Below are 19,116 nucleotides of genomic sequence, written 5' to 3'. Positions count from 1 at the left end.
GGCCCAGCTATGGCATTCCTGGGGCCCCTGTCCAAGCAGCCAGGACTCGGTCTTAACTTGTTTGTTTGCCACTCTAATGAGAGAACCATTCCTAGCCCTCCCACATATTTGGTCTTTTATTCATTCCCTTACTCAAGGCACATTCCACTTAGGCTCAGGAGTCCCACTACTTCATTGCCACCACCCACCCGTGCACATACAGACGAGCGACAGCTCCACAGAGGGCTGTCCCTACTCCCTCGCTTCTTGGTCCTTCCTTTGCAGTAAAACTGTAAAAAAAGATTCTTACTGTCTCAAATTCACGTTCACCTTTAAGCATAGTCCGTATGATATTATCCTCAGAAATTCTGTCTCTCCTGCATCCAATTCCTGCAACTAAATGGAGTCAACTTCGAAAGTTGACTCCATTTAACAGAGTTAAAGGTGTTGCGTACATCAATAAAAATGACCGCCAGTATGCTTCTAGCTCGCCAAGTTCCTTCTGCTGCAGTCTCTACTATTGACATTAACTGTCTTACTGTCTTACTGCACCCACAGTTGACCTACTCAGTCTAAACCCAAAATTGTCTGTCATTTAAATCTCTTTTATCTAGGATCTCTTGTGTTAATCTCACTACCACCATCCTCTCAAAGAGTTTGCATAGATTGTTAATCAAACATACAGGTTGAAAGGATGTGGGACTATCCTCCAGGCCTGGCTTCCTGATCAACACCAATCTCGATTTCTTCCATGACGTTAGAAGATAGGTGTTGAAGAGCATATGGTTCATCACATTTAGCAACATTATCGGAGTCACCTCAATCAATATTTGCACCACTTCGACTGGGATATTGTCCAGTCTGGTACTTTTATGGGGCTGCATTCTTTTTCCTGCTATAATTAGTTCATGTACTTCAAATGGAACTATATCTTCAACAATTATTTCTTTCCTTACTGGGTCCTGTAACCGGGGAAACAAGACTTCAACACTTACTCTAACCTGGGCTTCCATTAATGCAGGCAATCTACGTCCCAGTCTTCCTGTTACGACCCTAAAGGCTTGACACCAGGGTCCTGATCTAAGGGTTTTGTATAAATCTCGCCAGCTTTTCTTTTTCGCCCTCTTTAACTCCCAGTCTATATTCTGCTCGACACCTTACATACCTCAAATGTGCCTCTATTTTTCCTTCGGAATCAAGCCTTCGTCTTGCCCTTTGATATAGTCTTCGCTGCCCTGATACCTTTTTACAAAGAGTTTCTAATGCCTCTGTCCACCAGTACATATCTAGTTGGGTGGGCAACACACCCTCACCTTGGCTTCTACGCATTCTTCCATCACTATTTGTAACAATTCTATTGGTTTTGTCACCTCGAGTATTCTATGTCAGATAGTCTCCGCAAATCTTGCGCAGCCTGATCTAGACGTGACCATCCTTGTCATTTAAATGTTGCCAGTCTGAAGCACTACCTCATATGTAATAAACAAATGGTCGGAAAAAGATTCCTCCTCAAAAATCTGCCAGTTGGTATACCTCAACACATACTCCTTGTTTATGAATGCAAGATCGATTGCAGAGTGCAATTCACCCCATATAAAGGTTCCTCCTTGTTGATTAATACACTACAATCTTAGTGCATGAACCATTTCACTTAAATGTGTTTCTCTAATGCTACACAAGTTACCTGCGAATTCAGGGTGGGTTTCTGTGAATTCATTTTACTTTGCATTAAAATCCCCAGCCACTAACACGCTCTTGCCTCTTCTTCTTTGGATCTCCTGTCCAAATTTGTCTAGGAAAAATGGGTGAAATCCTCTATGTCGTGATTGGGTGACTGATAACAAGAGAACACCACAATGTTCCCAATATCAGCCCAGATGAAACCACTGCCTCTACCCCTTCTTACCATAGGAATCCCGGGACGTGGGAATCCAAATGCTGCCACTGAACCGAAGGGATCAGGAAAGGGATCTGATGGCAAGATGATATCAATATTATTCCTCCTCGCTGTTTCCCATGTGACGTCCGTTGATCGTCTACTATGATTATTATAGATTTGCATTACTTTCATTATCAATCCCTACAATCCACAGCTCAGTGGCCCTCCTTACCACATAAACAACATGCTGTCGGGGACCACACTGGGCATGCTAATGGCCCAACTTGCCACAATTGAAACATAACTTGGTTCTGTCCACACTCCTGCAGCCTGCAAACACATGTCCTAGACTCCAACATCTATAACATCTCTCGATGGGTTCTCTTATCAATGCACAGCAATGGACCCATCCCACTCGCACTCTTTGGCCAGTTAGCTTCTTCGCCACCCTGTAAGTTGTTATAATAGTGACAATTTTTGTATCACTAAATGCCTGTCGAAGTGATGCAATCTTAAAATTGTCTTCGCCCCCTATGACTTGCGCTACTGCATACGACACTTCCTGTTCCATCGTATAAATGATCTTTCAGGTGAACCACCATCCTCTGGTTGTTCTTCAATATCAAATCAACTTGAAGGTCTGCAACTTTATTTCAGAGGACCGTTCTGAACTCCTCCATTTTTTTCTGCCCACTTGATTCTTATTCTTAACTCATAATTATTACCTTTGTGCAAAGACAACACTTCTCCCACTTCTCTATTTACTGTTTCCTTCAGTGTCTTAAGCAAATCTGCATATGTCTTACCCACTGCCTTGACTACAATGGTTCTGCTGTCGGAAACCGCTGGCATCGTTCTTTTAATATCTGGCCGCAATTGTTTCTGTTGCTTGGCGTCTGTCTCCGAGGTCATCACCTTCACTTGCCTGTCTTTGTTTCTGTATAAATACAATAAAATTTTCTTAATATATGCACCCATATTCTCACCAGGGAGGACGACAAATATCGACTCTGGTGAACCCTCCTTAATTTTTCTCAGTGATTTCAATAACAAATTCAGCGACTTGACCTCCCCTTCCACCGAGTCATAATAAATCATATATCTACATCTCTGAACGGACTCAATATCCCCACTCATCATTGTTGATATTTCTTTCACTATATCACCTGGCTTAATATCTACTCTTTGTCTGTCTCCACCCAATTGCCTGCCTGCTAAGTCACGAATATAGCAAATATCTCCTTCATGATATGACAATTCACCAATCTGAATGACTTTCTGAACATCCATTGACAGCCATTTCATTCTCGTAAGACTGATGAGCTCCTCATCTGTTACATCTTCTTGCAGGATGTTACACATGTCTCTTTCTCTAGGAGTATTGGTTTGCGTCACTTGAGTTATCACCATCAGCACCGGTGACCTCTCCGTCAACACCCTCAATCCAGCCCAAATAATACCTAATTCTTTCTCATGCGTCCACACATACTTGGACAGTCCAGCACCATAATTCTGTTTCAGCGTGCAGATCGAACACACCAACTGCCTTGACAGGTTTTCTAGCAATCCCAGAAGAGGGTCTTCCGCTTCTGAAGACAATTGCCTCGAACATTTTGTGCCCTTCACATCTACCTTCTTGGATTTGAGCATCCCCTCAGTTCTCGATGCAGATGCCTCCATTTCTTCTACCTGTGCTAACAAGGTATGTCTCTCCATCTCACAGATATTATATAACTATAGTTTTGTTCTCACCGGTAAATGGTGAGAGCCACCATCACAAAACCAACACCATCACTGTATTCTGGGCCCAATTCGTTGCATTTAGAGCACCCACTTGATTTTATAAGTGGGGTCGGGGACCCACTATTGGAAAGAAGGTAAAATGTATTAATAAAAAAATGAGGTCCAAAATTTTGGGGGTTCCAAAAACGTTTGGGGGGTCGAAAATATTTCCCTCAAAAAAGGGTTAAAAAATTCAGGGGAGCAGGAAGGGGGTCAAACGATAGGGAAGGGCCCAGTTCGCACAGAACCGAGAGGATTTTGGGATAGGGATAAAGGTTTAGAAGAAAAGGGCAAAAGAAGGTTCCCCTTATAAAATCTTAACAATAACTTAGAAAATTTTTAGCCACTCGCCATAGTAATTTGTTGAAAAAAATTACAAGTTCTTGTTTACTGCTAATAGACTCTTGTCTTGGCCTGCACAGCAAAGAAACAAGCTATTATAGTCTTTAATATCATAGGCAATAAGGTCTGTTCACTTTAAATCTCAATAAAAAGTAATCCATTATCCAAAATTTACAACACTTAGAGTCTGCATCCGTAAAAATTCCGCCAACAGTATGCAATGGTCCAAACCAATATAATCAACGAAAAAACCACCAAAATTAATAAAAATCGCAGAGCACAGTAATACATGTCAATACAGGACGGCTTCACTTACTCAACTCTACAAAAGCAACATCTGTAAAAAAGTTATATTATCTTCTAACTCTTTATTCCTGATCCTGCGTTTCTATTCTAAAGTTTTCTGATAGTTATACTATGATTCTTTATCAAAAACACTACCAATTTCTTTACCTTAATTCACCAAATCTTATAGTAAAAGTTAATCTAATAAATTACTTTTTAAAATGTTTAACTAAGCACTCTTTTCTGAAATTCTGAATTCTATGTTCCATGTTCTAAAAAACTAAAAAAGAATTGTCATAGTTTTCAATGTTTGCTGATGATATCCTCTTGAGAACTAACCGTCGGATTAATTTAGTTGTGGAATAAATAATCCCAAGACAACACCACCATGATTTACTATGTCAAAAGAGAAATGGAGAAAGCATTTTTTCATAAACCACAGATGCAGTTTTCTACAGAATTCAAATGCATAGTATCCAGAGCTTAGTTTATACTAATATTTAAAATTCTGTTGCTCAGACTGTACAATTCTTAGTTGATGTTCTTAACAAGTACTGAAACATCTCACATCCCTTTAAATGAACTATTAAGGTCTCTGTATACATTAAACACATATACTTTTTCACATTATGTTAATGTCTATGGTACAGCTATCAGCTTATCAGGGAGTGAAAACTCCCTGTTTCATCATTCCTACAGAGAAGTAAAGAAAAAAGTAAGTCATTTTAAATCGATTCACTTTAAAAACACACTGACAAAATTGAGGGACTTTATTGAAACAGCTGTCTTTATTTCAATAAAACATTCAGAATGATTAGTATTAAATAATAACTTGATTACAAATAAATATTAACAATTATTCTGAAAGATTATGTAGGAACACATATCCAGAGGCACTTCCCACCAGACATTTTTCTTTGAAGACATGAATAACACTTATACTATTCTATTACTTTGCATTAGAAACTCTGTGAAGTAAACCCACACTGAAGATACAGTCTATTGAGTAACTTTAATTTGAAGCTATCATTTTATACAGCAATTACACACTCAGATTTAATAATCGAGAGTAAATCATAATTACATGATATAGGGAGAATTTTATGCATTTAGTGATTTACCCTTCTTGTATAATCTGTCTGAAGTGTATTCAACTGCTCTCTTAGCACTTTCACTTTAGCCTGAAGAATGCGGATCAATCCTTCACTTCCACTTCTTCCTAACCCAGATGATTGAGCAGGTGCTGGATTTACCACTTTCCCCCTAAAATAATTAAAATCAAGAGAACTTTATGAAAGTTTAGTAATTAAATAATTAGAAACCTATACAATCATGCTACTGAAATTATTTCATAGATTTCTTAAATGTAGAAGATGCAGCACATGAATGAACAATTCTTTTATCCACCAGTACAAATAATATGATTTGAGTTAGGAGAACTGAAATAGTAACTAAAAAAAGCTAAATTAATATAGTCTACTTTATTTACATTACTTTTTATCAAAAATATTAGAAAAATGTTCTGTTATTGACAATACATTCTTCAAGTTATGAAGTGGATATTCATTCAGCACATTGATATTTATGATTTTTATTCTCTCAATCTTATTAATCTATTCTTCAATTGATCTTTCTCTCTTTTCATAAACATTTACTTTTAAATAACATCACTCACATTTAAGTCTGGAACTTTTGATGGTTAATTGGTGTTTTGATTCCAACAATTCAACAGATCAGGAAAGAATGACCATAAACAATTCATAGATATTCACACAGTACATATGTAGTATGTAGCAACATCTTCCTGAAATGTAATCAGTAATCATAATTCTCTTAACGAAAGTAAACATTTTCATTGTTTACTATAAAGAAATACTGATCAATAACTTCAAACTTTATTAAAGTAGTGGTTGTATAGAAATAACACTGTCTACCTTTTTTATTTTTATTTTTTTTGCATAGTCTGTTAAAGGAAATGGTGGAGTGATCGTATTCACTGGATCCTGATCAGGATCAGGAATGATTATATCATTGGTCTGTACTTTTTTGAAGGATACGTGGATTGCAAAAAGTACCTGTAATTGCTTAGACATCGGCCAACACCCTCAATGGATGGATCCTGAATGGTTCACGCAAGAGCAGAACCCCACTGCACTATGCAAGTGCTGTATGAAACCTTTCCTGAACACTGGATTGATCGTAGAGGACCTACTGAATGGGCTCCATGGTCGCCAGATTTTAATCCAGTGTACTTTTCATTTTGGGAACATCTTAAGTCTTAAGGGGTATACAGTGTTAAGGTTCATGATGTGGCCCACCTACATACCAGGATTGAGGACAAATGCCATGCCATAAACAATTATTATTGTTCCAGGGTGTTAAACAAACTGAAATTCCACCTACAGATATGTCTTGGAATTTGACAGAGAACATACTGAACAAATACTGCCAGTGGTGCATGACTTTTCAGACATTCTGTATATTGGAGTTGTCTGTTTTACTATATGAACAAACATAATTAAATTTAAAATTTTTTACATAGCTACAAAAAAAAAGGATACAATGAAAACAGCATTCATAAAAGATGGCTGTAGAGTTATTTGAAAGCAGTATGATGCAGTTAAAAAGATAATTATTAAAAGGTTGATTAGCCATTAAAAAATAATAATTTTCTATCACTTTTGCAACTGATCATGACAAGTAAAATTTCACGCACATTCTGCAGTTAAATACAACTACCACTCACTACTTGTCTCATTAACTACTGACAAACAAGATACAAAAATAGTCTTATTTTAATTTTTGGGCAACAGGTCGATTTTATTTGTCAAATTAATTAAGAAATACACTCAAATTATTTCCAAAATTTGATTTCAATTTTAAAACTAATCTTTTTATACACAACTCGTGCTTATACAGGTTCACAATTTATGCAGTAATGATTCTACAGCTTTCATGTATACCATCTGCAAATTGTGCAAATTCATTTGTCTTTCTATTGATTCTGAAGAGACACATGCAACACAGTTCTCTTTTTTCAGGGGAAATCAGCTCACTTTAACCTCTTAGAGGGAACTGAGCACCAATAGTGTAGCTTATTGCCTGCTGAAATTCAAGTTGTAATTGATCTTTGTACATAAATTTTGAGCTATTTGGTTTTTACAAGCTGCAGTTTCATTAAATTGTGCTTATACGAGGTGTGATCAAAAAATACGGTGAATAAGTTTTTATTAAAAAAAGTAATAAGGTTACATAGAATTCGATTTAATCTCCTTCAAAGTACTGTCCTTGGCTAGCAATGCACTTATCCCAACGTTGACTCCATGACTGGAGGCATTTCTGGAAGGCGTCTTTCGGAAGGGCTTTCAGCTGCTTGGTCGTGGCCCTCTCAATGTCAGCAATGGTGTCAAAACGTCTTCCTTTAAGCACAGTTTTAATTTTTGGGAAGAGCCAAAAGACGCATGGTGCTAAATTCGGTGAGTATGGCGGATGTGGACAGACAGGAACACTTTATTCAGCCAAAAACTCACGAATGAGAAGCAAGGTGTGACACAGCGCATTGTCGTGGTGAAGAAGGAAGCCATTGGTCCATTTTTCTGGTCGCTTTCTTCGTACGTTGTTTCGCAAAATGCTTTGAACGGATCCGTACGAGATGTTAAGGTCTTCCGATAGCTCTTGAATAGTCATTCGTTTGAACGAATCATTGTTTCCACTTTTTGCACATTTTCAACTGTTTTTGAGGTTACTGGACGTCCCACACGCTGCTCGTCTTCAACAGACTCATTTCCATTTTTAAATCATACCACTTGTACACAGTCTTCAAAGTTACCACATTATCATCGTACACAGATTCTAACATTTTGTGAGCTTCTTTGGCATTGTTTTGCAACTTAAAACAAAACTTAATGTTAATGCGTTGTTCAAAATCCATGTTGCGCGACAGACACGATAAACACAACCTCACTCTAGCGGCTCTGGCAGCTGACTGGCAAGCTTGAACGTGTTTCAACTTGTCCCTGCCTGTCTCAGTTGATCACGCTATTGGACAAATTACAGCATATCGATGTAGCGTCGGCAGTTGCCGCTATAAAAATTCATTCACCGTATTTTTTGATCACACCTCGTATGTTGTCCTTGCACTATGCAATGGAGCATGATTTATTAACCACCTGTAGGATGAGTGCCTTTATTATGGAAGAATTGTGCATCTTAACAATCATCTGCACTCTTTACCTCATTATCTTCATATGCAAACAGTATCATCTTTCTATACCTATAAATTTCATCTAACGTATTGTCTACCACATGTGATACATTGCTAACAACTTTCTCATTAATATAAAATGGTTTATATAAAATTCAAAAAATATTGCTCTCAGTCTTACAATACACCAATTAGACAAATACACAATTAATTCTATACCATACAGTAAAGTGTTAAAAGTAATACAAAGATGTTTACAAAAACTATTCTCTCAGTCGTCTTTGAGTAAAACTGATTATTCACATATCTGACTATAGCGTTGCTATTGTGATCTCTCAGTGCAAATTAAAAATTATCATTCACATTATATGAGTCATGGATAAGCTTAAATATATATAGTATATATAATTTAAATGCTTAACTAAACATATGATTTCTCTAAGAATTATCATTTTTTTTAATTTAAAAAAAAATGTGGAATGTATAATTATTTTTTAATGCGGTATACATAGTTTGATTATATTGTTTTGTTTTATTTGTAAGCCTGAATACAATCCTGAAAATGAAAATTCTTTAAAACGTTTCCTTAAACACTGCTTAAAAAAATTGAAATATTATTCCAGTTAATTCTAATAATAAGGAAAATTAAAATTAATTCTTATAATAAATAATACGTTGAAGTATTACAAAGATACAAAACCTGAAAATAAAACCTAAAAGGAGATTTAATGAACCACCAGATTACATTTGAGGAAAGTATTTTTATTGTCAACTACACTCTAAAAGATAATCCTCTGCATTTAAAATAAATTGGTCAGCTATATTATATAATCATATATACAAAGAACATACTGAACATTATGTTCAATATGCTTTGTTTTGGGATTGTGTTTTTACCACATGTACAAACTGCTTTTAAATATTAATAACAGATAAGTTACAAAATAGTATGATATGGATATCAATAGCAATATTATCGATCTACTTATAAAAAACATTAGGGAACAGAGATTCCTCCAATTAATTACACTGTAATATATTAAATTAATATTAATAACTAGCTTTTTAAAATTAAACATAAACATTAGATTTAGATTTCAATGTCTGAATTAACACAGCTAAATACATCATATTGTTCTCAAACATATTCATTTGCTGATTTTGCAAAACATACACACTTTGGTAAATTATAAACAAAATAGGAGGATTGTTTTAATTTATATTCTGGCAGTTATAAGTAGTTAATTATACATGAATACAAATACATAATTCTGATAATACAAAAACATAATGTGTTCGTACTGCAGGTGAATATGCCTCTAGTTTAATTTTTTAACACAACTATTTCACTACTGATAATCATTTCATCCTCTTTGTTTGTATTCTATCTTCTTTCTCAGTTTTTTTGTATTTATATTTATGATTCATTTATTTTATGTATGTCTTTGTAAAGATTTGCTTTAATTACTTTCTTAATGCAATTATTTCTTTCTTTATCCTATGTTCATCATGAAATATGTATTTATAAAGTCATATTGATAAAAATTATTCTTTGTGCTCATTAGTGATTAAAATTTTATATATTATAATTGTTATATATATATTTCTAAAGTCAATACTTATTAGACCCATATTCCTCTGTACCAATATATTGTATTTTTTATAATCAAAAACCAACTTGAAAACCCCAAGTACAGAATTACAAAGTAAATGAAATGACAATTACCTTATTTTTCTATTCTTTATTCCAATGGCACTTTTGCGGGATCCCGCATCACCAGTTGTACATAAATTATAAAAAATTACATATCAAACATAACAATTTTTTTTTTAAGAATAAAAATTAAATATTTTTTTTAAACTTATAACTGAATTACAAAATACTACTGCACAGATTACATGTATAACACCAAACTAATCTTAAATTGAGAATTAAAATAAATACAAAAGTACTAAAAAATAATAATAGACACTACACTAACATTGTTAGCTTGTGACATGACAATAAGAGATAAGTTAAAAAAAAACCAATTTCAGAAAAGAAATGATACATATATCTGAATAATTTGGTTTACAATTTTTTGTACAAACACGGATTTTATTCCAAAGACTGATTTCTATGAAAGTTAAGAGCTAGTAAAAAAATAATTAAATGTCCTACTAACTGTAAATAAATGTGAGCACTAAGTAGCTCCGTATTCTAGTTCTGAATAAGTTAATTAAATCATATTTTAAGTGTACAATTTTAAGATTATTTGTTTAGATTTATATTTTATCATTATATCGTTATTTGAGGTTAAACAATTAGCAAGTAACAGAAAGGAATAATACCAAGCTTGATTAATTACTCAATTATTACCTTCAAATATATATATATATAAATATTAACTCACACTTCTAGGGAGTGGTGAGTTTTTTCTTTTCACTGGCAGAGATTAGCAAAGATATACAGCAAAAGTCAAACAAGCGAAATGTATAAGGATAAGTTGTCTTGAAATAAAAAATATTTAAATATATGTAATTACTTTATTTAACTGACTTCAAGTTTTGTATATATGATAGTAATTTTGATCTTTTAGTTTTCATTCTAAAAAAAAATTGTTATGTTTGATAGGTAATTTTATATAATTTATATACAATTAATGATGCAGGATATCATGGAAGTGCTATTGGAATAAAGAAAAGAAAAATAAAGTAAGAGTCATTTATTTCATTTACTTTCTAATTCTGTACTTGGGTTGTTCAAGTTGGTTTTTGACTATAAAAAATACAGTAAATAGAGAGGGGGGAGGGAGAGTGAGAGAGAGAGAGAGTGAGAGTGTGTGTGTGTGTGTGTGTGTGTGTGTGTGTATTAATGTATAAATCCTTTATACATTAATTACAAGTATGTAAAACTGTTTGTGAGGGACAGTGACAATGAATTCAATACGTTAAAAAAATAATGAATAAATAAATATATATATATATATATATATATATATATATGTACACAGTACATATATATATATATATATATATATGTACACAGTACACAGGCTAAATACTGTACAATCAACAAAATTAAAATTATAACTAGTTAATAACTAATAAGTACTGGGTAAGAAAGTAAAGCGTATTCTTTATAAACTGTTTGTTTAAAACATCTGGAACATTTCTAGAAGTAACTTTCTGGAAATTAAAGTGTAAAGCAAGTACAAACAGCCAAATCCATATTAGATAAACTGAATTCCATTTGCCACCAAAATTAAAGAATATTGGGTGCTATTATACAGCATACTGTTGAAATTAACGGCTAATGATTAATCGATGCTACTTCTGTAGCATAGCAGTCTGTATAGCAGTCTGTATAATACTTGAATAATTATGTACAATTCTTACCTTTCTGGAAAATCGTCTTTCATAATTTCTTTAAAATCATCATCAATTCTCTGCAATAACAACAATAATAATAATGATTATGTTAATAAATTGCCTCCTTTATTATAAATTACATATATTCTTAAACATATGCATAATATTATCTTTCATAGAATTACTCTATAGGACCTTCACTCTCACTTGTCTCATTTATTGCTAGAACTAACATTAAATGGTCAGTTTGACAGTGATGATTACCATCACCACATCGATGATGGTATGGTGATGATTAAAGTTATTCCAGACTGAAATAATTTTAATATGTATTTGCTATTCAGTAAATTAAAAAATCTCTTTATAATACATAAGAAATCTAAGGTATATGATTGAAAAAGATAAATTCAGAATAAGTAACAAAATAAGCTTCTGTTAACAAATCAACATAAATGGAAAAATTCACTCTGCACTTTCTGGCAAAAGCAGGGATATCATAAGCAAAAACATCATTTTTTAATGGTAAAAAAAGTTTGCAAATAGATTAAATAAATATTAAGAAAAGAAATTTATACAAGAATTTAAAAATACTTCCTTATAAAGACAAAAAAAATAACCACAACCAAAAAAATAAGCTCATAAACAGATAATTTAAAATATATAATTATTAAATCTTTTAGTTTTCACTGATTCAGAGTTTCTTTAAACTTTTTTTTTATGTCACAAAACTCAACATACAAGATGTTTACTATGAAGCCAGTCTCTATGGACAGATAAATGGTGAAACAAACTATGGGTCGCATATTTCTTGTCAAAATTTAGAGAGTCATACACATGACATGACATGCAGTGGTTATATTGGCAGGGGGGGGGGATTTGAAGTAGTTTTGACACTGCTAACAGTGAAGGGAATAGTGCAGCGTGACAGGATATCAGGCAGCAAAAAGCTAGTTGCCAGTCCAGCACTCCATCTTCATCCTGCATGTCAAGTGAGCATTTTAAACTTTGATGAGTATTATTATGATTAAGAACAGATGACAGAAGGATAAAATTTTCTTATAGCTAATCTGGGCTAGAATTTTTAAGAAATTTAATACTACTACTACTACTTTTGTTGAATGTCCTTTGTTCCTAAAGCTAAATATTTCTTAAGGAGAAAAAATGTTCTTCTAACATTATCACCTAACATCGTCACCTAAAACATGAAAAAGTTGATTAGAAAAACTCACACATTCCATTTCTTTCATGAGATCATGAGTTTTTCTTTTGATGTCAAAATTCATCTTTCGATATAATTCTTCTTTCATTAGTACATCTGAATAATTCATCGATTGGTTTACTTTCTGAAAAACAACCAAATACAGTATTATTAATAATTATTATAGAAAAATTTACTTTAAATATTGTTATTTAAATAAAATTCACTCTTAACAATTACTCATTTAGGCCTATTTATTCAGTTCAATTTAATGCTAACAATCTAACATAAAATGATACAAAATTGTGGTAATATTTATATAAAACCATGAATCATGTGACTGTCAATGTCTGGTGCCACTTGTATTATTAATACATAAATTTTATCTCCTTTAATATCTTTGTTTTTTGTGCTCACATTTTTCTGAATCAACAGATTGTTATGGGGCTTTTCATATATCAACCAGCCAATTCTGAAAAATTTAGAAAAGTTTTTCATTAATTGGAATTTAATTTCAAAGAGCAGGTGTGTATGCTTCATTTTTTTAGCTAGGTTTTGTGTTTTTAGTCATTGTATTAGCTATTTTATTGTATTGCACTAATATACCATGTATAAAAATGAGATGTTAATAAGAATTGAACGTCATTAAGAATTACAAACTAACTGTCAATTTACATGGAAATTGTTCTTCCAGAGCTATCACATATTTCCTTCAAAGGTGTTACTTCATCAATAGTAGATTAAAACTAACCATCATTAAAGTAGTAGTAACACTATTGCTATTTTAAAGGTGTTGCTATTTTTTAATGGTCCTAATCTTAAAAATGTTAGGAAATAATTTTGTCATATAGTTAACGAAAGTAAATAAATATATTTACTCTTCATTGTGTCTATTTTTTAAATATGATGTTTTTGTAAAATTTAGTGTGGATGTAAATTTCCATTATTCAGGTACTTATTTAATCAAATACAGCTAAGATCACATAAAATTATTTAACTACACACTAAGAGGGTTTCCTAACAGCTTAAAGATGGGCACCATTATCGCAGTGCAAATGGTAACTCCATTGTTGAAGTAATTGTGTAATTAGTTCCAAAAAGCTCTTCCAGAACAGTTTGCACCTAATTTGAAAGTAAGTGTTTGCAATTTCTAATATATTTGGGACCCACAGTTTAAAAAATCAAACAATGACATACATATAGAAAAAAACACTATTTGCACCATTTTTTATCAACAGATTTCAAAAACTAAATGAAATGTCATTTAAATAATATCAGTTATAATTTGTACTCACTGGTAAAAATTAGATTGATAATTGTAATTTCCTGTTAAAAAAAATAATAAAAATACAAATATATAGTGATAAATCTCGAGTTTTTAGTGTTAGAAAATCAGATCTACTGCTCAAATCAGTGAATAATGCTTGAACAAAATCTAATCCTTCACTTTTATTAACATATCAAGATTAATTAGAATAAATCATTTACTGACTGAGATGAAGAAATTTGGTTAATTTTTTTTTTAAACATTTAAAAAACAGTTCACTGCAAAATATGAAAAAAATTAAATTCTACTAGACTTTAGAATACACAAAATAGATGCATACTTCCAAAATATACAGAAGGTGACAATATGATCACACATTTGATTAAACCAGGAAGCATAAAAACACAGATTTTTCATAAATGTTGCATTGGCTACTATACAGAACCTTACCTTATCCAGATTATCAGCCCTAAATGAAAAATTCTACACAAACAAAATATCCGGTACAAATTAATGGCTTCGTACTCGAACTAATAGATGACATGTTACATAAAACACAGAACATCAAATATAGACAGGCTAAGAGGAAATACGTAACACTAAATGACATCAAACATCCTTAAATGACACAAACAAAATTAAAATTAAGACTTAAAAGATCAGATTTCAAAATAACAAGGAACACACTGATAAGCACAGTAATCTGGTGTATGCAAATTTGACTGCAGTAACTGTATTGAATACTAAATTAGAAAGATTGAACATACATGGTCACCAATAAATACAAAGAATTCATACAAGAACAAAAGAGAAATAAACTTTATAAATATCCTCGTAGAAACTGGACACTCATTGAATGATATTAATGACAACATGCAAATTTTATATTAAACAAGTAAAAGTCAACTTAATCAACATACTCCATAATATAAAATTTATAAACACACTATACTGGATGAAAACAAGATATTAAATGAACAATATAGATAGAATATAAATTCAGTTACATACTTAAATGGTTCCTAAATTTTTTAAGATGGTAATATTAATAACGGTCCTATCAAATAGTCAACTGAAGTGTAATATGTGCTAAGTGTTGATAATTAGCTCCTGAAGGTCTTTTGAAGAAAAACTTTCGGTAATTTTAATGTTAGTTGTTTAAAATGTAATAATTTTAAATTTGCTATGCATTCAACAGACTGATTATTCTTATTATTTAGGTACAACTGAGAATGACAAATGTGTAATCTACTTCAAATTGCACCACTGATGTCTTTTTCTGGTATATACTTCCGTTCAACATTCGACGTACTGTGTAATTTTAATTAAAAACTGGTGAAATAGTTCATATTATTTAAGTTGAATGATATCCTTCTGTATTTATAGACAGTCTACACGGATAAAAATAAAGCATAATATTATTCTGTAGAATATACGTAAGAATGTCAAAAAATAATTATTTTATTTTTCGTAATTTCAAGAAACACTAAGCAAACACTCATGGCGAAAAAATGTACTAAATACAATTACTCTAATTTTTTCTCCAAATCTACTTTTATTACAATATATATTCAGCAATTGTCTGATGAAACTAATAACCCCAAATCAAAAAACACTGTCACCATCCATTCAAAACTACGTTTCCATCATAAACAAACTGCTATCTTAATCACAAATATGATCCAGCATTCGTTATACAGTAATAGTGAGAATATCTACGTGATAATTCTTTATTGCATGAGAGTACTTTTATTTTATAATTAATGTGGTACTCTACAAAGACAAGTTTAAGTCATAACTTTAAAAAAAGGAAAAATTGAGAGATTTTTATCAATGGTCAAAAGTAAACTCTATGCTTCATTCTATTTCTTTGTAGTGGTATATACTGCTAGACATCAAGGGTGTGAGGTTGCTGTCTGAGTAAAAACGTGGATATCGTATTAATTATATTTTAAAAGGTATGCAGATTGTTTGCTGTAATTTTTGGCATTTTGTTGAAGATTTTGACTTCTTAGAGCTTTACAGGTTTAAAGTTCTTACACCGTGTATAAATTCGAAATTTATGGCAGTTGCATTAACCTCAATCGCTAAGCCGATAACGTATGAAATGTTAATAATTATTTTGTATTTTACGTGTATTTTTTTGAAAGTAACTGCCTTGAGATTTTTTTTGTGTAGAGCCTTTTTTTTTTAAAAACGTATTTGCAAACGTACATTTTATTTTTGTATGTAAATTCAAAAACGTTGATTGATTTCTTTGAAATGTTGAATAATGTCCTATTTTGGCATTGTTCATATTTCCGCATAATTTGAAAGAGAAAAATAGGATTACTTTTGGTAATTTATCAGAAATTTTACTGATGGACCAGCTGTTTACTGTATAAATTTTTTTTTTTGTGTTAAAGCTCTTTAAGTGATTTTCTTCCAGTAACACTCTGAAATTACTTAAATGTATAGAATTTTTTGAAAGACATTTAATATTTCAAATCTACTATATCTTTGAAAGATATACTTTGCCCTTTAACTATTCACACTTCGACAACAGTTTAGACTAGAAGCATTTATAAATAAAGAAATTCTTTATTTTTATTGGAAGATAATATATACTATATAGCATTGATGAATTTGGGGACGACAATTTTAATTCATGAAAAATAAACTAGAACAGTTGATAATATTTATAAAATTGAACATTACAAATTTACCACAAATACAATAATATGATTAAAATAATTACTTCTTGGAAACAAAGATAGGATTTGCTTTTATTTCAAGACAACTTATCCTTATACATTTCGCTTGTTTGACTTTTGCTGTATATCTTTGCTAATCTCTTCCAGTGAAAAGAAAAAACTCACCACTCCCTAGTAGTGTGAGTTAATATTTATATATATATATATATATATTTGAAGGTAATAATTGAGTAATTAATCAAGCTTGGTATTATTCCTTTTTGTTACTTGCTAATTGTTTAACCTCAAATAACAATATAATGATAAAATATAAATCTAAACAGATAATCCTAAAATTGTACACTTAAAATATGATTTAATTAACGTATTCAGAACTAGAATACGGAGCTACTTAGTGCTCAAATTTATTTATAGTTAGTAGGACATTTAATTATATTTTTACTAGCTCTTCATAGAAATCAGTCTTTGGAATAAAATCTGTGTTTGTACAAAAAATTGTAAACCAAATTATTCAGATATATGTATTATTTCTTTTCTGAAATTGTTTTTTTTTTTATCTTATCTCTTATTGTCATGTCACAAGCTAACAATGTTAGTGTAGTGTCTATTATTATTTTTTAGTACTTTTGTATTTATTTTAATTCTCTATTTAAGATTAGTTTGGTGTTATACATGTAATCTGTGCAGTGGTATTTTGTAATTCAGTTATAAGTTTAAAAAAAAGCTAGGATTGTATTTATAAGGAGTGTGCTTTAGTCAGTATGACATCTTTATTAATTATACCATAGAGCCATTGTTATCAATTATATTACCGTTTGAGTAACTTTAAAACTTTTAAAGAATATTTTTTAGGAGCCCAGTTACATGATCAAAATTATTGACAGAAGTGTAATGTTGGAATCATTATCACCAGAAAATATATTATGTTTAAATACTTTAAAAAGTTTTACATGATTGAATATAAATGAATTTTATTGCACTTAATACACAAGGGACCATCTTCAGAAATGATTTTAAAAGGATTAGGAAGATATTTGTTAAAATATTTGATATCTTAAACTTAAAGCTGGAGTTCTTAGCACCGTATGAATAATTTTTTTTTAATTTGTACAAGGTATCCAACTTTTTTCTTATTAATCCCTTGTTTGTTTGGCCTTTTTTTAAAATAATTTCTGAAGTTTAGTAGGGATTCTATTAACTGTGTCCTCACCTGTCCTGTAACCATATAATAATCTGATGTAAAATTTAAAGAAAAAAATTTAATTTGCTGATGTATTACAGCGATTACAATAGGTTTATGTGGCAGTGCCAATTGACACCTAGCGGTAAAAATAAAGTCACTGCTTATAAAATACTGCATATTAATAGAATTCTGATTTTAAAAAAAATACATATCAAACTCATGGAGACAAACAATGTACTTATTTGAGTTATTTGGGCAAAAGTTTTAGCATAAATTAAAATTTATCCATCAACAGTTGGCACTCCCACATGACCATAAGTGGTTAAGTTCAGATTACACATGCTTGAAGCGAGCATATACAATACCATTATGACATTGCAGAGGAGAAAATACAGTCCAGCAAGATGGTGCTCCACCCCATTATAGCAGTTTGTCTGCGCTGTATTAGACATAGGATTTTTAACTAAGTGGATCAGAAGAGAAAAGCCAATCTCATGGCCACCACAAAATCTAGACATTACACACCCCCACTTATGTGTTTCTTATGTGATGATAAGTGATGGGTTTAATCAAGACGTTTGTAACATGACCATCTGTTGGAGATTTTAAGCACAGTCTGCAAGGAACTATTATATCAGCCTGATGGTGAGGATATAACGAAAAAGTCATTTGGGCTACTGCAGAGACACAGATTAAAATCTGGTATGCAAAAACAAAATTTAAGGTCCATGGTCTATATTCATTTAAGTTAATTTTATATTTATAAAATTGCATTTAGAACCCAGGAGTTCTTTTACAAACACCCATACTGTGCTTTTTGCATACTGTGGTAAGTTTGTGTGATATCAGATATAAAAATTATTGGAAAGAATGAAAGCTACGTACAATTTTCACCTTTCTACATACTGTAATCACTGAAATTGGAAACAGGTATATTATGTAGGTATACTCAT

General features: G+C 31.6%; 2 protein-coding genes across 3 annotated transcripts in view; one reads left to right on the top strand and one right to left on the bottom strand.

Annotated features, from left to right (window-relative positions):
- LOC142323597 (testis-expressed protein 9) overlaps positions 1-15,921 on the bottom strand; it is a 32,703-nt gene extending 16,782 nt beyond the window's left edge. Inside the window, exons 1-4 of the mRNA XM_075363432.1 lie at positions 15,299-15,921; positions 13,052-13,165; positions 11,850-11,899; positions 5,389-5,530 (exon numbers count right to left, since the gene is read on the bottom strand). Of these exons, the coding sequence (XP_075219547.1) occupies positions 5,389-5,530; positions 11,850-11,899; positions 13,052-13,150 (291 nt within the window). The 5' untranslated portion in view covers positions 13,151-13,165; positions 15,299-15,921. The remainder of the gene's footprint in view (positions 1-5,388; positions 5,531-11,849; positions 11,900-13,051; positions 13,166-15,298) is intronic.
- Positions 1-19,116, top strand: part of LOC142323598 (translation machinery-associated protein 7 homolog) — a 52,570-nt gene that overhangs the window by 31,294 nt on the left and 2,160 nt on the right. The window contains exon 1 of one of the 2 annotated variants that reach the window (XM_075363434.1): positions 16,091-16,245. The exons of the other annotated variant lie outside the window; for it this stretch is intronic. The gene's annotated coding sequence lies outside the window, so the exon portion shown is untranslated. Of the gene's footprint in view, positions 1-16,090; positions 16,246-19,116 lie in introns of those variants that run through there. 2 annotated transcript variants of the gene reach the window in all.

The sequence above is a fragment of the Lycorma delicatula genome, chromosome 4 (assembly GCF_047948215.1).
Source record: "Lycorma delicatula isolate Av1 chromosome 4, ASM4794821v1, whole genome shotgun sequence".
In the NCBI taxonomy this organism is placed as follows: Eukaryota; Metazoa; Arthropoda; class Insecta; order Hemiptera; family Fulgoridae; genus Lycorma; species Lycorma delicatula.
The sequence above is the reverse complement of the archived record's forward strand: the minus strand, read 5'-3'. Positions and strand labels throughout refer to the sequence as shown.